The sequence below is a fragment of the Pristiophorus japonicus genome, chromosome 19, assembly GCF_044704955.1.
Source record: "Pristiophorus japonicus isolate sPriJap1 chromosome 19, sPriJap1.hap1, whole genome shotgun sequence".
NCBI lineage: Eukaryota > Metazoa > Chordata > Chondrichthyes > Pristiophoridae > Pristiophorus > Pristiophorus japonicus.
Window position 1 is genome coordinate 52,913,986 of NC_091995.1, and position 21,404 is coordinate 52,935,389.

At 48.4% G+C, this 21,404-nt stretch overlaps 1 protein-coding gene across 2 annotated transcripts in view; it reads right to left on the minus strand.

Annotated features, from left to right (window-relative positions):
- Window positions 1-3,775: 3,775 nt before the first annotated feature.
- The window catches only part of LOC139229851 (class I histocompatibility antigen, F10 alpha chain-like), a 95,308-nt gene continuing 77,679 nt past the window's right edge, over window positions 3,776-21,404 (minus strand). For both annotated transcript variants that reach the window (XM_070861469.1, XM_070861468.1), the window contains exons 5-7: window positions 20,072-20,185; window positions 5,687-5,752; window positions 3,776-5,573 (exon numbers count right to left, since the gene is read on the minus strand). In XM_070861469.1, the coding sequence (XP_070717570.1) occupies window positions 5,524-5,573; window positions 5,687-5,752; window positions 20,072-20,185 (230 nt within the window). In that variant the 3' untranslated portion in view covers window positions 3,776-5,523. The remainder of the gene's footprint in view (window positions 5,574-5,686; window positions 5,753-20,071; window positions 20,186-21,404) is intronic.

Below are 21,404 nucleotides of genomic sequence, written 5' to 3' on the forward strand. Positions count from 1 at the left end.
AACCAATGCAGGGAGACAGAGGGAAACAAAATGGAGATAGAAGCAAAAGACAGAAAGGAGATGAGTAAAAGTGGAGGGCAGAAAAACCCAAGGCAAAAAACAAAGGGCCACTGTACAGCAAAATTCTAAAGGGTCAAAGTGTAATAAAAAGGCAAGCATGAAAGCTCGGTGCCTCAATGCAAGGAGTATTCGGAACCCCGGAGAGGGCTCTGAGCTAGTTAGAATGGGTGAGAGCTCAGATGAACAGGACCCCAAGAAAGAATGCAAAAGGCAGGAGGCAACAGAGCAGAGTAGCACTGGGGTAAGTGTAAACCACAAGGTGATAGGAAGGGACAATATGTATGAATATAAAGGGGCTGCAGGAGGGGTCAAAATGAAAAATCATGGTTTAAAAACTAATATTAAAACACTCTACCTAAACGCACGCAGCATTCGAAATAAAGTAAATGAGTTGACGGCACAAATCATTATAAATGGGTATGATTTGGTGGCCATTACAGAAACGTGGTTGCAGGGTGGCCAAGACTGGGAATTAAACATACAGGGGTATCTGACAATTCGGAAAGATAGACAAGAAGGGAAAGGAGGTGGGGTGGCTCTGTTAATGAAGGATGATATCAGGGCAATTGTGAGAGATGATATTGGCTCTAATGAACAAAATGTTGAATCATTGTGGGTAGAGATTAGAGATAGTAAGGGGAAAAAGTCACCTTGTAGGCGTAGTTTATAGGCCCCCAAATAATAGCTTCACGGTGGGGCGGGCAATAATCAAGGGAATGATAGAGGCATGTGAAAAAGGAACGACAGTAATCATGGGGGATTTTAACCTACATATCGATTGGTCAAATCAAATCGCACGGGGTAGCCTTGAGGAGGAATTCATAGAATGCATACGGGATTGTTTCTTAGAACAATGTTACAGAACCTACAAGGGAGCAAGCTATCTTAGATCTGGTCATGTGTAATGAGACAGGAATAATAAACGATCTCCAAGTAAAAGATCCTCTCGGAATGAGTGATCACAGTATGGTTGAATTTGTAATACAGATTGAGGGTGAGGAAGTAGTGTCGCAAACGAGCATACTATGCTTAAACAAAGGGGACTACAGTGGGATGAGGGCAGAGTTGGCTGAAGTAGACTGGAAACACAGACTAAACGGTGGCACAATTGAGGAACAGTGGAGGACTTTTAAGGAGCTCTTTCATAGTGCTCAACAAAAATATATTCCAGTGAAAAAGAAGGGTGGTAAGAGAAGGGATAACCAGCCGTGGATAACCAAGGAAATAAAGGAGAGTATCAAATTAAAAACCAATGCATATAAGGTGGCCAAGGTTAGTGGGAAACTAAAAGATTGGGAAAATTTTAAACAGCAAATGACTAAGAAAGCAATAAAGAAAGGAAAGATAGATTACGAAAGTAAACTTGCGCAAAACATAAAAACAGATAGTAAAAGCTTTTACCGATATATAAAACGGAAAAGAGTGACTAAAGTAAATGTTGGTCCCTTAGAAGATGAGAAGGGGGATTTAATAATGGGAAATGTGGAAATGGCTGAGACCTTAAACAATTAGTTTGCTTCGGTCTTCACCGAGGAAGACACAAAAACCATGCCAAAAATTGCTGGTCACGGGAATGTGGGAAGGGAGGACCTTGAGATAATCACTATCACTAGGGGGTTAGTGCTGGACAGGCTAATGGGACTCAAGGTAGACAAGTCCCCTGGTCCTGATGAAATGCATCCCAGGGTATTAAAAGAGATGGCGGAAGTTATAGCAGATGCATTCGTTATAATCTATCAAAATACTCTGGACTCTGGGGAGGTACCAGCGGATTGGAAAGCAGCTAATGTAACGCCTCTGTTTTTAAAAAAAAAGGGGGCAGACAAAAGGCAGATAACTATAGGCCGGTTAGTTTAACATCTGTAGTGGGGAAAATGCTTGAAGCTATCATTAAGGAAGAGTGGGACATCTAGATAGGAATAGTGCAATCAAGCAGACGCAACATGGATTCATGAAGGGGAAATCATGTTTAACTAATTTACTGGAATTTTTTGAGGATATAACGAGCATGGTGGATAGAGGTGTACCGATGGATGTGGTGTATTTAGATTTCCAAAAGGCATTCGATAAGGTGCCACACAAAAGGTTACTGCAGAAGATAAAGGTACGCGGAGTCAGAGAAAATGTATTAGCATGGATAGAGAATTGGCTGTCGAACAAAGCAGAGTCGGGATAAATGGATCCTTTTCGGGTTGGAAATCGGTGGTTAGTGGTGTGCCACAGGGATTGGTGCTGGGACCACAACTGTCTACAATATACATAGATGACCTGGAAGAGGGGACAGAGAGTAGTGTATCAAAATTTGTAGATGACACAAAGATTAGTGGGAAAGCGGGTTGTGTAGAGGACACAGAGGCTGCAAAGAGATTTAGATAGGTTAAGCGAATGGGCTAAGGTTTGGCAGATGGAATACAATGTCAGAAAATATGAGGTCATCCACCTTGGGGGAAAAAAAACAGTAAAAGGGAATATTATTTGAATGGGGAGAAATTACAACATGCTGCGGTGCAGAGGGACCTGGGGGTCCTTATGCATGAATCCCAAAAGGTTAGTTTGCAGGTGCAGCAGGTAATCAGGAAGACGAATGGAATGTTGGCCTTCATTGCGAGAGGGATGGAGTACAAAAGCAGGGAGGTCCTGCTGCAACTGTATAGGGTATTGGTGAGGCCACACCTGGAGTACTGCATGCAGTTTTGGTCACCTTACTGAAGGAAGGATATACTCGCTTTAGAGGGGGTACAGAGACGATTCACTAGGCTGATTCCGGAGAAGAGTTATAGATTGAGTAGACTGGGTTTTTACTCGTTGGAGTTCAAAAGGATGAGGGGGGATCTCATAGAAACATTTAAAATAATGAAAGGGATAGACAAGATAGAGGCAGAGAGGTTGTTTCCACTGGTCGGGGAGACTAGAACTCGGGGGCACAGCCTCAAAATACAGGGGAGCCAATTTAAAACCGAGTTGAGGATGAATTTCTTCTCCCAGAGGGTTGTGAATCTGTGGAATTCTCTGCCCAAGGAAGCAGTTGAGGCTAGCTCATTGAATGTATTCAAATCACAGATCGATAGATTTTTAACCAATAAGTGAATTAAGGGTTACGGGGAGCGGGCGGGTAAGTGGAGCTGAGTCCACGGCCAGATCAGCCATGATCTTGTTGAATGGCGGAGCAGGCTCGAGGGGCTAGATGGCCTACTCCTGTTCCTAATTCTTATGTTCTTATGTAAGACCATAATAAGGGGCTCTATTCAGTATTTGGGCCACGCTACATTACCAGATATTATGGATTTACAGTCACACTCTGGTTTGTCGGGATTGGGGGGGTCACTAATGGAGTGGCCTTTGGTACTGAACACGAGGAAAGTATCAGATTAAAATCATGTCAAGCACTTTATACTAAAATAATATTACTCGATGGAGTTATACACCCATCCTCCAGTCACTTAGTCTGTACACAGCTTTGTTAGTTATTACAGATGGCACTGAACTGGATTAAATCATTTGTTTTATTGACATGCAGTTATAGCTGATAAAAGTTTATACAGTTTCAAAGCAAATCACTGGATAAAGTCAAGTTGACTAATGGAATATAGAAACACTTGTTACAACCTTATATAAAATGCAATTAAATTCAAATGCTGTGGAACAGAATTCAAGTATCTATTAAAATTCCAAACTATGGCAATCAGAATTTCAGAATAAAAATTTAACAGTAATGGTTTAAGATAATTGTAAAATTCGGCAAACAGGTTAACATTGCCAGGAATCACATTATCCAATAATTGAGCACAAGCATAAATTGTAATCTGTTATTTAATTATTTGAAGAAAGCATGTGAAACAATAAAATGACAACACATAACTCTCAGACCAGCGACTACAAATGTTAATGTAATGTTTAGCCTCTCTGTATTACAGCATTAGAAGCCTGTTCCATTTACTACATGCTTCTGAAGTCAGTTACTGATTTCCTTTTGATAAACAGAGAAAATACTGTTTCACGTTTTGGATTGAGATCCCAAGTCAAAAACAGAGGTTCACCCTATTGTTTCTATTTATAGATCCCGACGGGCCTGTGAGTATTTACATTTTATTATTTGGGATTTTCAGCATTATTTCTTTGTATCCAAGAGCTCCTGAGCAGTTATTCCTCCTCCTGGTATTATGGTATCCGTTCAGCCCTGAGCTCCGGTGATATTCAGCACTGTGCTGTGTGTACTTCCTCTGCGTACAGTCACACAGGACGCCACAGAAGGTACACTGCTCCCCACAGCCACTTAACATTGTGTACAATTCCCTGGATGGATCTGTGGGAAGAACAGTGATTTTCCCAGCAATATCCTTTCCCCAATCTCTAACCCTTTCTGTCAGATCATTTGTACTGATAAAACTTCCAATTTCTTGATTAAAGTTCTGCGGGTTAATCTTTTCAGACTGGAAAGAAACAGTTCCCACCTTCTCCTGTGGAATCTGTCTGTCATCGCCCAATTTCTCTTTCAACACCCAAATAATACCGGTCACTGAATTCTCATTATTTGGAGGTGTTGTATCCTGAACAGCTTCCCTCACCCGCCTGATAAACCCGTGCAGAATATCCAGTGCGAGGCAGCACAGCAGAGGAGCTTGTTCTTAAAGGCAATCTTTTTCAGGATGACACGGTGTGGTTTATATATCGGTAATACTCAGCAAAACTCTCTCTCTCCTTCAAATGTAGCATCAGAGCCACCTGGAAATATTTCCGGGAATCTCCCACCTTTGCAGTGATATCTCATGTGCTGCACAATTTCTGATCCCAATTTTACATCAACAGCCTTTCCTCTTGCTGCTTTGAGCGACACTGTTCCTTCAGTTTTTGTCAAATTTTTTGTCATAACACTCATGTGAAATGCTTTGGGATGTTTTACTATGTTAAAGGCGCTATATAAATAGAAGTTGTTGTTGTTTGAAACCCTGCAAGGACACATTTTCCGATTTTATATTTGAGAATGGCCTCCCTTTGATAAAATTTTCAATGTTTTCCGAACTGGCTTTGCCTTGTGAACAAATCTTGTCAGCCTCATGTGTTACAATTAACAACCTCGCAATTGTCGACAATTCCTCCAAACTCTCGGGGCCCTGGCAAGTCTTTGTTCATGGGTTATTTCCAGGGTGTAGTTTAATATGGTTTGCAGGGTCTCAGTGAACTCTGCGCTGTTTCTTGTTCCTCGTAGTCAGTTAAGAGTTCTGTGATATCATTGCCTGGAGTAGGTTTTACTGTATTTGCATCAGTAGCGTTGTTGCAGGAATTGAAGTGTCTGTCTGTACTGAACTCTGTGCTGGTGCAGTTGTGGTTTTGTGAGCTCCCGCTGGGTCACGTGGACTGTGACCTCCGACTGGGTCACGTGGACTTGCTCCGGGCTGTGACCCGCTCCCAAATGGCTCTGTCTGGAGCTGCGAATCAGATTTAATCAGCTCCAGTTCCTCATTATTATCCGTGGATTCCGGGTGATGGAGATTGAGCTCGATCTCCAGAAATGGCTGTGGGGAAACCAATGAAAATATTAAACATGTAAACTACACAGAGAATAGTGTAACTGTGGACATTAATAGGCAGCAATTTCAACAGTATTTTGTAAAACTTAGAATCTCACCAGTTTGATGTCCTTTTCCAACATTGATATGGAATGCTTGCTGTGGGTTTCCTGCTTCATATGTTTCTATGGACAAGAGTAAGGAGCTATAATTGTGAACCCTGTTACATACAGAGATGTGACAACTCTGGTCTTTACTGTGGGCCATTCCCATGTTTCAGGCTTGGGACGTTCCAATTATTCTCCCAGCCCTGAGACCCCCGATACCCGATCTCCCTCTCGGCCCTAAGAACAAGCAACCCCCGACCTCCGCCCAACTCGCGTCCTCCAGGTTCCCCGGCTACGACCACGATCTCCCACCCTCCCTGGCCACGAGACCCCTGACCTCCATCCTGCAGGATTCCCAGCCACAGCCCCCGATCTCCAGGCTGTCTGTCCCCATTGTCCCTCCCACCCTGGCCCTGAGACCCCTAACCACTAGTCTCTATGGACCCGACCCCGGCCCCAATCACCCTCCCCGCTCCCCCAACCTCCAGGCTCCAAGAACTGGAGATTCACACCCACTAAACTCCCCACAGTGACACATAGGGACCAGTGAGGGGGGTAAAGAGAGGGGTAACCTCAGCAATTCCACAGGAACAGGAGTAGGTCATTCAGACCCTCGAGCCTGTTCTGACATTCAGTTAGATCATGGCTCATCTGTATCTACCCACCTTGGTTCTGTAACCCTTAATAGCCTTGCCTAACAAAAATCTATCAATCTCAGTTAATAAGTATTCAATTGCCCCCAGTCTCAACAGCTTTTTAGGGAAGAGAATTACAGATTTGCACTACTCATTGTGTGAAGAAGTGTTTCCTGACATTACCCCTGAACAGCCTAGCTCTAATTTTAAAACTATGCCTCATTGTTCTGAACTCCCCCACCAGAGGAAACCGTTTCTCCCTATCTACTTGATCTTAAACTCCTCATTTAGATCACCACTTAATCTTCTATATTCAAGGGAATACAAACCCAGTCTGTGCATCTAATTTGACCATTTTATCTCCAGTATCATTCTGGTGAATCTGTGTTGCACCCTCTCCAAGGTCAACATATTGTTCCTGAGATACGGTGCCCAGAACTGAACACATTGCTCTCGATGGGGTCTAACCAGAGCTCTATACAGCTGTAACGTAACTTCCACCCCTCTGTATTCCAGCCCTCGAGATAAAGGCCAACATTCAATGAGCTTTTAAAATTATTTTTGTACCTGTCCACTAGATTTCTATACTTGGACCCCTAAATCGCTCTGTTCATCCACAGTTCCCAGCTTCTCACCATTTGGAAAATACTTTGATCGATCTTTCTTGGATGCAAAGTGGATGACCTCACACTTTCCCAGAGTTTTGCCCATTCACTTAATCTATCAATGTCCCGTTGCAACTTTCTGCTCCCATCTACACTATTTACTGTGTCGCCTAACTTGGTGTTGTCAATAAACCTGGACAAAGGCTCCCTATTCCTTCATCCAAGTCATTTACAAATACAGTGAAAAGCTGAGGCCCCAGTACAGATCCCTAGGGGACAGCACTAGTCACATCCTGTCAATTGGAGAATATAATCATTATCCCCACTCTGTCTCCTATCTACCAACCAATTCCCTATCCAACCTAGTAGGTTGCCTCAAATTCCATGCCCTCTCATTTTTGTTAACAGTATCTTACGTGCAACCTTATTGAACCTTCTGAAATTCCATACAAATAACATTCACAGACATTCCTTTATCTACCATGTTAGTTATCTCCTCAAAAAATTCAACTAACTTCGTTCGACATGACTTACCCTTTACAAATCCATGCTGGCTCTCTCTGATCAGTTAATATTTGTCCAAGTGCTCAGTCACTCAGTCCCTAATATCAGATTCGAGTAACTTCCCCACAACTGACGTTAGACTAATAGGCCTATCATTTCTAGTTCATCTCTCCTACCGTTCTTAAATAATGGTGTGACATTGGCAGGTTTAAAATCCATGGGGACAATTCCTGAATCGAGAGAGTTTTTTTAAAATCATGACTATATTTGTAATGTTTTATATATTAATCTAGTTAGTTCCTCCACTTTCAACTTTGTTATCGCATATACTCCTGTGAAGCGCCTTAGAAACAGAAACATAGAAAATAGGTGCAGGAGTAGGCCATTCGGCCCTTCGAGCCTGCACCGCCATTCAACAAGATCATGGCTGATCACCCAGCACCTGCCCCCCACGCCCCCTCCACACAGCCCCGACCCCCCCAGCCGCAAGGACCACATCCAACTCCCGCTGATCACATCCAATGAACTGGCATCAACAACTCTCCGCCGCAGGGAACCCCACAGGCCAACAACTCCCCGAGTGAAGAAGTCTCTCCCCATCCCAGCCTCAAACAGCCCACCCCCCATCCCCAGACCGTGCCCCCCCCCCCCCCCGGCTCCGGACCCACCCAACACCGGGAACACCCCCCCCGCACCCAACCCGCCCCATCCCGTCAGAATCCTTCCCACATGCCGAACACCCCCGGATGTCGAGCCCCTAGCCCCGGCCACCCCGGAGCCACGCCCCCGCGACGCCAAGCACACCACATCCACCAATCGCCATCTACGCAGTCAACCCGTCCACCCCACTCCGAACATCCCCGCACCGAGGCACAGAGCCCCCAGGCCCGCCTATCCAACACACTTCGCCCCCCCCAGACCTTCGCTGCAATGTGTCCCCTCCCGTCCCCCGCCCTGGATTTCTCCGCCCCCCACCTTCACCACTCTCCCCTCCATCCCCCGCCCACGTCTCCCCTCCACTTCCCTCTGCCTCCCCGCACAGGCTCCCACCTCGGGGGCGGCAACCTTCTGGAGCCGGGAATTTTAGCCCTCAGCGTGGAAGTCCTGCTCCCGCCGCAGAATTGACTAATCACCCCTCAATGGAAGCGGAGTACAATTTCCCACACTCCACTTCCCTTGGAGGCAGTTACCAGGGCACGACTGGATGCTCCTGTGATAGTGTGAACTGGTGCTCTCCACTCTCCCGTCCTGTAACAGTTTGAACTGGTGATCTCCACTCTCTGTCCTGTAACAGTTTGAACTGGTGCTCTCCACTCTCCCGTCCTGTAACAGTTTGAACTGGTGCTCTCCACTCTCTCTCCTGTGACAGTTTGAACTGGTGCTCTCCACTCTCTGTCCTGTGACAGTTGGAACTGGTGCTCTCCACTCTCTGTCCTGTGACAGTTGGAACTGGTGCTCTCCACTCTCTGTCCTGTGACAGTTTGAACTGGTGCTCTCCACTCTCCCGTCCTGTAACAGTTTGAACTGGTGCTCTCCACTCTCTCTCCTGTGACAGTTTGAACTGGTGCTCTCCACTCTCTGTCCTGTGACAGTTGGAACTGGTGCTCTCCACTCTCTGTCCTGTGACAGTTGGAACTGGTGCTCTCCACTCACTGTCCTGTGACAGTTTGAACTGGTGCTCTCCACTCTCTGTCCTGTGACAGTTTGAACTGGTGCTCTCCACTCTCTGTCCTGTGACAGTTTGAACTGGTGCTCTCCACTCTCCCATCCTGTGACAGTTTGAACTGGTGCTCTCCACTCTCTGTCCTGTGACAGTTTGAACTGGTGCTCTCCACTCTCCCATCCTGTGACAGTTTAAACTGGTGCTCTCCACTCTCTGTCCTGTGACAGTTTGAACTGGTGCTCTCCACTCTCTGTCCTGTGACAGTTTGAACTGGTGCTCTCCACTCTCCCATCCTGTGACAGTTTGAACTGGTGCTCTCCACTCTCTCTCCTCTGACAGTTTGAACTGGTGCTCTCCACTCTCTGTCCTGTGACAGTTTGAACTGGTGCTCTCCACTCTCCCATCCTGTGACAGTTTGAACTGGTGCTCTCCACTCTCTGTCCTGTGACAGTTTGAACTGGTGCTCTCCACTCTCCCATCCTGTGACAGTTTGAACTGGTGCTCTCCACTCTCTGTCCTGTGACAGTTTGAACTGGTGCTCTCCACTCTCCCATCCTGTGACAGTTTGAACTGGTGCTCTCCACTCTCCCGTTCTGTGACAGTTTGAACTGGTGCTCTCCACTCTCTGTCCTGTGACAGTTTGAACTGGTGCTCTCCACTCTCTGTCCTGTGACAGTTTGAACTGGTGCTCTCCACTCTCCCATCCTGTGACAGTTTGAACTGGTGCTCTCCACTCTCCCATCCTGTGACAGTTTGAACTGGTGCTCTCCACTCTCTGTCCTGTGACAGTTTGAACTGGTGCTCTCCACTCACTGTCCTGTGACAGTTTGAACTGGTGCTCTCCATTCTCTGTCCTGTGACAGTTTGAACTGGTGCTCTCCACTCTCTGTCCTGTGACAGTTTGAACTGGTGCTCTCCACTCACTGTCCTGTGACAGTTTGAACTGGTGCTCTCCACTCTCTGTCCTGTGACAGTTGGAACTGGTGCTCTCCACTCTCTGTCCTGTGACAGTTTGAACTGGTGCTCTCCACCCTCTGTCCTGTGACAGTTGGAACTGGTGCTCTCCACTCACTGTCCTGTGACAGTTGGAACTGGTGCTCACCACTCTCTGTCCTGTGACAGTTTGAACTGGTGCTCTCCACCCTCTGTCCTGTGACAGTTGGAACTGGTGCTCTCCACTCACTGTCCTGTGACAGTTTGAACTGGTGCACTCCACTCTCTGTCCTGTGACAGTTTGAACTGGTGCTCTCCACTCTCTGTCCTGTGACAGTTTGAACTGGTGCTCTCCACCCTCTGTCCTGTGACAGTTGGAACTGGTGCTCTCCACTCACTGTCCTGTGACAGTTTGAACTGGTGCTCTCCACTCTCTGTCCTGTGACAGTTTGAACTGGTGCTCTCCACTCTCTGTCCTGTGACAGTTTGAACTGGTGCTCTCCACTCTCTGTCCTGTGACAGTTTGAACTGGTGCTCTCCACTCTCTGTCCTGTGACAGTTTGAACTGGTGATCTCCACTCTCTGTCCTGTGACAGTTTGAACTGGTGCTCTCCACTCTCTGTCCTGTGACAGTTTGAACTGGTGCTCTCCACTCTCTGTCCTGTGACAGTTTGAACTGGTGCTCTCCACTCTCTGTCCTGTGACAGTTTGAACTGGTGCTCTCCACTCTCTGTCCTGTGACAGTTTGAACTGGTGCTCTCCACTCTCTGTCCTGTGACAGTTTGAACTGGTGCTCTCCACCCTCTGTCCTGTGACAGTTTGAACTGGTGCTCTCCACCCTCTGTCCTGTGACAGTTGGAACTGGTGCTCTCCACTCTCCCGTCCTGTGACAGTTTGAACTGGTGCTCTCCACTCACTGTCCTGTGACAGTTGGAACTGGTGCTCACCACTCTCTGTCCTGTGACAGTTTGAACTGGTGCTCTCCACCCTCTGTCCTGTGACAGTTGGAACTGGTGCTCTCCACTCACTGTCCTGTGACAGTTTGAACTGGTGCTCTCCACTCTCTGTCCTGTGACAGTTTGAACTGGTGCTCTCCACTCTCTGTCCTGTGACAGTTGGAACTGGTGCTCTCCACTCTCTGTCCTGTGACAGTTTGAACTGGTGCTCTCCACTCTCTGTCCTGTGACAGTTTGAACTGGTGCTCTCCACTCTCTGTCCTGTGACAGTTTGAACTGGTGCTCTCCACTCTCTGTCCTGTGACAGTTTGAACTGGTGCTCTCCACTCTCTGTCCTGTGACAGTTTGAACTGGTGCTCTCCACTCTCCGTCCTGTGACAGTTTGAACTGGTGCTCTCCACTCTCTGTCCTGTGACAGTTTGAACTGGTGCTCTCCACCCTCTGTCCTGTGACAGTTGGAACTGGTGCTCTCCACTCTCCCGTCCTGTGACAGTTTGAACTGGTGCTCTCCACTCACTGTCCTGTGACAGTTGGAACTGGTGCTCACCACTCTCTGTCCTGTGACAGTTTGAACTGGTGCTCTCACCCTCTGTCCTGTGACAGTTGGAACTGGTGCTCTCCACTCACTGTCCTGTGACAGTTTGAACTGGTGCTCTCCACTCTCTGTCCTGTGACAGTTTGAACTGGTGCTCTCCACTCTCTGTCCTGTGACAGTTGGAACTGGTGCTCTCCACTCTCTGTCCTGTGACAGTTTGAACTGGTGCTCTCCACTCTCTGTCCTGTGACAGTTTGAACTGGTGCTCTCCACTCTCTGTCCTGTAACAGTTTGAACTGGTGCTCTCCACTCTCTGTCCTGTGACAGTTTGAACTGGTGCTCTCCACTCTCTGTCCTGTGACAGTTTGAACTGGTGCTCTCCACTCTCTGTCCTGTGACAGTTTGAACTGGTGCTCTCCACTCTCTGTCCTGTGACAGTTTGAACTGGTGCTCTCCACTCTCTGTCCTGTGACAGTTTGAACTGGTGCTCTCCACTCTCTTTCCTGTGACAGTTTGAACTGGTGCTCTCCACTCTCTGTCCTGTGACAGTTTGAACTGGTGCTCTCCACTCACTGTCCTGTGACAGTTGGAACTGGTGCTCTCCACTCACTGTCCTGTGACAGTTTGAACTGGTGCTCTCCACTCTCTGTCCTGTGACAGTTTGAACTGGTGCTCTCCACTCTCTGTCCTGTGACAGTTTGAACTGGTGCTCTCCACTCACTGTCCTGTGACAGTTTGAACTGGTGCTCTCCACTCTCCCGTCCTGTGACAGTTGGAACTGGTGCTCTCCACTCACTGTCCTGTGACAGTTTGAACTGGTGCTCTCCACTCTCTGTCCTGTGACAGTTGGAACTGGTGCTCTCCACTCTCTGTCCTGTGACAGTTTGAACTGGTGCTCTCCACTCTCTGTCCTGTGACAGTTTGACCTGGTGCTCTCCACTCTCCCGTCCTGTGACAGTTGGAACTGGTGCTCTCCACTCACTGTCCTGTGACAGTTTGAACTGGTGCTCTCCACTTTCTGTCCTGTGACAGTTTGAACTGATGCTCTCCACTCTCTGTCCTGTGACAGTTGGAACTGGTGCTCTCCACTCACTGTCCTGTGACAGTTTGAACTGGTGCTCTCCACTCTCCCGTCCTGTGACAGTTGGAACTGGTGCTCTCCACTCACTGTCCTGTGACAGTTTGAACTGGTGCTCTCCACTCTCTGTCCTGTGACAGTTTGAACTGGTGCTCTCCACTCTCCCGTCCTGTGACTGTTTGAACTGGTGCTCTCCACTCTCTGTCCTGTGACAGTTGGAACTGGTGCTCTCCACTCTCTGTCCTGTGACAGTTTGAACTGGTGCTCTCCACTCTCCCATCCTGTGACAGTTTGAACTGGTGCTCTCCACTCTCCCGTCCTGTGACAGTTTGAACTGGTGCTCTCCACTCTCTGTCCTGTGACAGTTGGAACTGGTGCTCTCCACTCTCTGTCCTGTGACAGTTTGAACTGGTGCTCTCCACTCTCTGTCCTGTGACAGTGTGAACTGGTGCTCTCCACTCTCTGTCCTGTGACAGTTTGAACTGGTGCTCTCCACTCTCTGTCCTGTGACAGTTTGAACTGGTGCTCTCCACTCTCCCATCCTGTGACAGTTTGAACTGGTGCTCTCCACTCTCCCATCCTGTGACAGTTTGAACTGGTGCTCTCCACTCTCTGTCCTGTGACAGTTTGAACTGGTGCTCTCCACTCACTGTCCTGTGACAGTTTGAACTGGTGCTCTCCACTCTCTGTCCTGTGACAGTTTGAACTGGTGCTCTCCACTCTCTGTCCTGTGACAGTTTGAACTGGTGCTCTCCACTCACTGTCCTGTGACAGTTTGAACTGGTGCTCTCCACTCTCTGTCCTGTGACAGTTGGAACTGGTGCTCTCCACTCTCTGTCCTGTGACAGTTTGAACTGGTGCTCTCCACTCTCTGTCCTGTGACAGTTTGAACTGGTGCTCTCCACTCTCTGTCCTGTGACAGTTTGAACTGGTGCTCTCCACTTTCTGTCCTGTGACAGTTTGAACTGGTGCTCTCCACTCTCTGTCCTGTGACAGTGTGAACTGGTGCTCTCCACTCTCTCTCCTTTGACAGTTTGAACTGGTGCTCTCCACTCTCTGTCCTGTGACAGTTTGAACTGGTGCTCTCCACTCTCTGTCCTGTGACAGTTTGAACTGGTGCTCTCCACCCTCTGTCCTGTGACAGTTGGAACTGGTGCTCTCCACTCTCCCGTCCTGTGACAGTTTGAACTGGTGATCTCCACTCACTGTCCTGTGACAGTTGGAACTGGTGCTCACCACTCTCTGTCCTGTGACAGTTTGAACTGGTGCTCTCCACCCTCTGTCCTGTGACAGTTGGAACTGGTGCTCTCCACTCACTGTCCTGTGACAGTTTGAACTGGTGCTCTCCACTCTCTGTCCTGTGACAGTTTGAACTGGTGCTCTCCACTCTCTGTCCTGTGACAGTTGGAACTGGTGCTCTCCACTCTCTGTCCTGTGACAGTTTGAACTGGTGCTCTCCACTCTCTGTCCTGTGACAGTTTGAACTGGTGCTCTCCACTCTCTGTCCTGTAACAGTTTGAACTGGTGCTCTCCACTCTCTGTCCTGTGACAGTTTGAACTGGTGCTCTCCACTCTCTGTCCTGTGACAGTTTGAACTGGTGCTCTCCACTCTCTGTCCTGTGACAGTTTGAACTGGTGCTCTCCACTCTCTGTCCTGTGACAGTTTGAACTGGTGCTCTCCACTCTCTGTCCTGTGACAGTTTGAACTGGTGCTCTCCACTCTCCCGTCCTGTGACAGTTGGAACTGGTGCTCTCCACTCACTGTCCTGTGACAGTTTGAACTGGTGCTCTCCACTTTCTGTCCTGTGACAGTTTGAACTGATGCTCTCCACTCTCTGTCCTGTGACAGTTGGAACTGGTGCTCTCCACTCACTGTCCTGTGACAGTTTGAACTGGTGCTCTCCACTCTCCCGTCCTGTGACAGTTGGAACTGGTGCTCTCCACTCACTGTCCTGTGACAGTTTGAACTGGTGCTCTCCACTCTCTGTCCTGTGACAGTTTGAAGTGGTGCTCTCCACTCTCTGTCCTGTGACAGTTTGAACTGGTGCTCTCCACTCTCTGTCCTGTGACAGTTGGAACTGGTGCTCTCCACTCTCCCGTCCTGTGACAGTTTGAACTGGTGCTCTCCACTCTCTGTCCTGTGACAGTTGGAACTGGTGCTCTCCACTCTCTGTCCTGTGACAGTTTGAACTGGTGCTCTCCACTCTCCCGTCCTTGGAAGGTTTCACTACGTTAAAGGCGCTATATAAATACAAGTTGTTGTTGTTTAGTTCCTCCCCTTGATTTATTTTAATTTTCCTCGTATCTCCTATTAGGGGTATGTGCAGGTCTTGTATTCTACCAAATACTGTTTTTGAACACCTCCCACTTTCATCTGTAGTTTTATCCATTTATAGTTCTGCCCAGTCTATTGTGGTCAGTTCCTGCCTCATCTCTCCAAATTCAACCTTACCTAGATTTAAAACCTTGGTTCGTGACTCACCCTTTCCCTCTCAAACCTAATATCGAATTCAATCATATTATGGTCACTGTTCGCTCGATGTTCCCACACCGTTAGATCATTGACTGATTCAGGCTCATTACTCATCACTAAATCTAAGATGGTCGGTTCTCTTCTTGGTTCGGGACCATATTGTTCTAGAAAACTGTCCCGAATACACTCCAAAAATATTCTGCCTTTGCGACTCCAAAGACTCTGTGCTTTTGCAGCAATATCTCTGATCTCCATGTTTATGTCATCATAGGCGGTCCCTCGAAGCGAGGATGACTTACTTCCATGCCAAAAAGGGATGAGTTCACAGGTGTTTCAATGAAGGACCTAATATTCCAGATCCTGAACTACATCGTGAAGGGTGGAAGGTGCCTGTACTTGGATTTTTTTAACGTGTGGTGGCCGTTGCACACCAGCCACCACACGGGCTTGACAGAGCGAGGTCTTGGTCCAGTGACAAGGGTTACCCAAGACGAGTGGAGACCAGCTCTGCTGCACAGACCGAGCATGCACACCTATCGCAGTGTGGGCTGACCCGTGCTGACCCTGGGCCTCGCCTCTTCTGAGCCCCAAACTCACACCGTTCCTGGGCCCCGGTCACTTCCATCTCCAAACTCTTGCCGATCCTTCGCCCCTCCTGCTGTGCCTGCCTGCACTGCAATCAGCGACCTGGCTTCACAGCCGTTGCCCTCCTGCAGCAGTACGTGATGCTCCCTGCAGTGACATGCCGCTGCACGCTGTTCCCTCTAATGGCCCCGGCCTGCTGATGGTCTTGCAGGCCGGGACCACGCTGATTTCCGGGCCGGCCCGCCGCACACGGCTCCCTCCATTGACTCCGGCCTGCTGATGGTCTTACAGGCTGGGACCACATCGATTTCCAGGCTGGGCCACTACACGCTGCTCCCTCCAATGGCCCCAATATCCTGTTACTTTATCACTGCTATCACTGCTGTAGAAAACTCCCTCCAAAGTCTTACATCCTTTTCTATTTCTCCGTTCTACCCATAGCGTTTCTACTGCCTGCTCACCCTGAGTGATATCTAATGCTGTAACAATGAGGTAGCAATCCCGGCCTCCCCCGGGTCCATACGGAGTGTGTACAGACCCGGGAAGGCATCGCAAAAGCCGGTTTTCAGCCCACAATGCACATGTGCTGAAAACCGGCTTTCCCGATGTGTCAAGCTGGAACTTGACAGATCTTCTATATCTCGGGAACGAGGACATTTGCAAGGGCAAGATTGCGGGATTTACCCATATCTTGCCCAGCAAATGTCCTCAAAACTCTTGCGCCTGATAAAAGCAGGTGCATAGTCTACTTTTACAAGCGTAAGAGTTTTAAAACGCACTTAAAACATAAAAAATAACATTTGAAAAACACATTTTATTTTTAAAACCCTGCCCACTACGTTAAATTTATTTTAAACCATAATTTTTTTAACTTTTTAAAAACACGGATTTTTTTTTCTCAGATATTTATAAACTTTCATTTCAATTCATTTTAATTATGTGAGGTGTGTTTTTTATTTTTTATTTGGTGTTATTGTGTTTGGGATTTTTTGTTCTCAATAGTAGTGAGAACTCGTAGATACAGAGTTCCAATTGCTATTAATTGAGAATACTTTACCTGATTGGTTGAGCAGTCACATGTGACTGCACCTTCTGTGTCCGTACCTCGAGGATGGGAGTGCGCTTCGCAGCACGGGAAGAGAAGGCCTCCCCACCGGAATCGAAGGTGTCTCCGGGACCACCAGGTACTTCCGGAAAATTTCTCCGGTCGGAGGCGTTAGTCCGAAAGAAGCCTCCGACCGGAATTTCAAGGCCAATATTGCTGCTCCAATTTCCCTGACCTGCCTAAAGAACTAATAACCTAGAATCATACCCAGCCAGGTCTCAGTGATGGCCTCTACGTCACATCCTTTAAACTGAATTTACATTTCTAATTGAATAAAAAAAACACGAGCAAACTAGCCAGTGATGAAGGACCAGAGATGAATAACGAGATAAGGGCAAAATTGAAAGCAAAAGGCAGACACCAAGTACATAGACAATAAAGAAGAGAACGACAATAGGGAATACAAAGAGATTAGGATCAAAGACAAAAAAATAATCAGGAAGGCAAAAAGGATCTACGAAATTAAATTACCAAAGAATAGAAAAAGATTTGAAAAGTATTCTACTGACGCAGAAATAACAAAAGGTAACACAGGATAGGAACAGGTCCACTAAGGGACACATACGATAAACTCACGGCGAAATAGCAGAAATATTGAATAATTACTTTACCTCGGTATTGACCAGGAGCCTAACAGGGTTGACATGACGTTAGAAGATAGCAATATCGAAATAGTGCCATGGGATCTCTTGCGTTCACCTGAGAGAGCAGGCAGGGCCTCAGTTTGCCGACTCGTCTGAAAGACGGCACCTCTGACAGTGCAGCACACCCTCAGCACTGCACTGGGGAAACCATCCCGTCCGCCATCTTGGATCTTCCTTCGGCCGCTGGTCCCATCAACTGTGGAGCCCCTGGCGAGCACGTGGTGTGTGCAATGGCTGCGGCCACTCTGACCTCTCCTCCTTCCACAAAGTGGACCTCTGGCCATCCCAATGCCTGCCCTCAGTCAGGAGCTAGTACCTCAAATCTCTCACCCCCACTTCCCACGCCTCAGATCTCTCACCATCTCACTGAAGGGCGCTGCTCAGCCCCGAGCTTACAGCTCGCATCCCACTCGTAGGCAACTCGGCCTGTACAGGTCTCCAGTCGTCTTGGACCCCCTTGCCACTGGACCAAGACCACAAAAGCAAGAGACCTAATAATGAGCCCTATGGAACCCCACTGGAAACAGCCTTCCAGTCACAAAAACACCCATCGACCATTACTCTTTGCTTCCTGCCTCTGAGCCAATTTTGAATCCAACTTGCCACTTTCCCTTGGATCCCAAGGGCTTTTACTTTTCTGACCAGTCTGATATTTGGGACCTTATCAAAAGCCTTCCTACACTACACTACGTCATATGCACAACCCTCATCGACCCTCCTTGTTACCTCCTCAAAATATTCAATCAAGTTAGTCAGGCACGACCTTCCCTTAACAAATCCACGCTGACTGTCCGTGATTAATCTGTTTCTTTCTAAATGAAGATTTATCCTGCCCCTCAGAATTTTTTGCAATAATTTTCCCACCACTGAGGTTAGGCTGACTGGCCTGTAATTACTCGGTCTATCCCTTTCTCCCTTTTGAAACAGCAGTACAACATTAGCAGTCCTCCAGTACCACACCTGTTGCCAGAGAGGATTGGAAAATGATAGTCAGAGCCTCTGCTATTTCCTCTTTTGCTTCTCAACAGCCTGGGATACATTTCATCCGGACCTGGGGATTTATCCACTTTCAAAGTGTAATTGGAAAGTAATTTTCAACAGAGAGAAGTGTGGTGTGATGCAATACGGTATGAAAAATAAGGAGGTCACATACTGCTTGGGTAACAAGAGTCTAAATGGGGTAGAGGAGCAAAGGGATTGTTGGGTACAGATACACAGATCATTAAAGGAGCAATTCAGATTAACATGGTCATAAAAATGCAAACAAAGCACTGGGGTTCATTTCTAGAAGAATAAAATTGAAAAGCAGAGTAGATACGTTGAAATTATATAGACCCTTGGTTAGATCACACATAGTACAGTGCAAAGCTCTGATCTTCATATTTGATAGGTGAGACTAAGTGAAGATGTTTCCAATTGTTGGCAGAATCCAAAACTAGGGGCTTTAAATATAAAATAGTCACTAATAAATCCAATAATCAATTTTTAAAAACTTATTTTCTTAGAATGGTGAGAATGTAGAAATCGCTACTACAGGGAGCGGTTGAAACGAATATCATAGATGGATTGAAGGGGAATCTAGATAAGTACAGCAGGGAGAATGGAATAGCAGCTTGTGCTGATAGGGTTAGATGAAGTTGGGTAGGAGCATAAACGCTGGCACAAACCTATTGGGCTGAATGGCCTGTTTATGTGCTGTAAATCACATGTAATTCTATATAATTACCCTCTCTCACTCTCCCCTCAGGGCCCTACACTCCCAGTACTGGACATTCCCCACACTCACTGTGTCCCTCAGTTCTACATTCCCCTCTCTCACTCTCCCCTCAGTGCCCTACACTCCCAGTACTGGACATTCCCCACACTCACAGTGTCCCTCAGTTCTACATTCCCCTCTCTCACTCTCCCCTCAGTGCCCTACACTCCCAGTACTGGACATTCCCCACACTCACAGTGTCCCTCAGTTCTACATTCCCCTCTCTCACTCTCCCCTCAGGGCCCTGCACTCCCAGTACTGGACATTCCCCACACTCACTGTGTCCCTCAGTTCTACATTCCCCTCTCTCACTCTCCCCTCAGTGCCCTACACTCCCAGTACTGGACATTCCCCACACTCACTGTGTCCCTCAGTTCTACATTACCCTCTCTCACTCTCCCCTCAGTGCCCTACACTCCCAGTACTGGACATTCCCCACACTCACTCTGTCCCTCAGTTCTACATTCCCCTCTCTCACTCTCCCCTCAGTGCCCTACACTCCCAGTACTGGACATTCCCCACACTGTGTCCCTCAGTTCTACATTACCCTCTCTCACTCTCCCCTCAGTGACCTACACTCCCAGTACTGGACATTCCCCACACTCACTCTGTCCCTCAGTTCTACATTTCCCTCTCTCACTCTCCCCTCAGTGCCCTACACTCCCAGTACTGGACATTCCCCACATTCACTCTGTCCCTCAGTTCTACATTTCCCTCTCTCACTCTCCCCTCAGTGCCCTACACTCCCAGTACTGGACATTCCCCACACTCACTCTGTCCCTCAGTTCTACATTCCCCTCTCTCACTCTCCCCTCAGTGCCCTACACTCCCAGTACTGGACATTCCCCACACTGTGTCCCTCAGTTCTACATTCCCCTCTCTCACTCTCCCCTCAGTTCTACATTCCTCTGTCTCTGATTCTTACCTCTCCGTTGTTTTATCCAGATGACTATTCCGATAATCCCGAATGTAGCCAGTGCAACGATTAATCCAATGATAATATTAAGATGGGAGCGTACACCAGTGTTTTCCGGTATTTCTGAAACACATTTGAATAATATCAGGATAGTCTGCCTGTTGCCGGATCCATTTCCAGTTCTGTGTTGATGAGGACAATTTTCACCTCACCCACCCGTCGGTTATCTGACGGGATCGGGTCCATCACTGGTTTTACTGCCGCCTGATTTTACTCTCCACTGAAGATAATAAAGTGTCACTTTGATGGTGGTATGAAACCGGGACTGCCCTGATCCCATGGGTTACCTGCCCGGCGAGTTCGCTTCTAATTACCCCCAATGTCTCTGTCCTAGAATCATAGCCTTCGGCCCATCGTGTCCGTGTCGGGTGAAAAAGAGCTACCCAGCCTCATCCCACTTTCCAGCTGTTGGTCCGTAGCCCTGTAGGTTACGGAACTTCAAGTGCACGTCCAAGCACTTTTTAAATGTGATGAGAGTTTCTGCCTCTACCACCCTTTCAGGCAGTGAGTTCCAGACTCCCACCACCCTCTGGGTGAAAATTGTTTCCTTGGGCCCAAGTTTCAGGCCGCGCCTAGAACGGCGCAGCCCCGACCTGGACGCCTGTTTTTCGCGCTACAAAGTGCGCCTAAACAAAACTTACAGATTCTCCGGCTCCCTGCAGGTCCTCTGGAGCTGGGCGCGGTGCAGCACGAGCTGTGGGGGGCGGAGCCAGGTCCCTGCGCTGAAAACAGTGCCGGGACCTCTGCACATGCGCGCTACAGTGGGCGCGCATGTGCAGTAGGTCTAGGTGCCCAAAACTGTGTGGGAGGGGCCCGAAGCACGCAACCCTTAGCCCTGGCCGAATGGCCTCACTGGGGCTGCGTGCATAAGGCTGCCTCCCACGCCCAGCTCCTGCTTCCTCCCGACCCGACTCGACTCCCGCTTCCCCGCCGCCCCCGGACGGGACCCGACACCCGCCCCCGGACCCGACCCGACCCGCACTCCCCTCCCCGCCGCAACCTGACCTCCCTCACCCTCCCTCCCTCCACCCCCCTGCCGCCCCACAATCCGAACCAAACCGACCTCCCTTCCACCACCCACCCCGACCCGACCCGCGCTCCCGACCACACCTCCCCCCCCCACCACCCCGACGGGACCCGATCCGACCCAACCCAACCTGACCTCCCTCCCCCCGCCCCCGACACGAACCGACCTGACTCGACCCGACCCGCGCTCCGTTCCTCCCACCCTCCCACCCACCCACCCTGCCCTAACTACCCAAACTCTCTCCTCCACCCACCG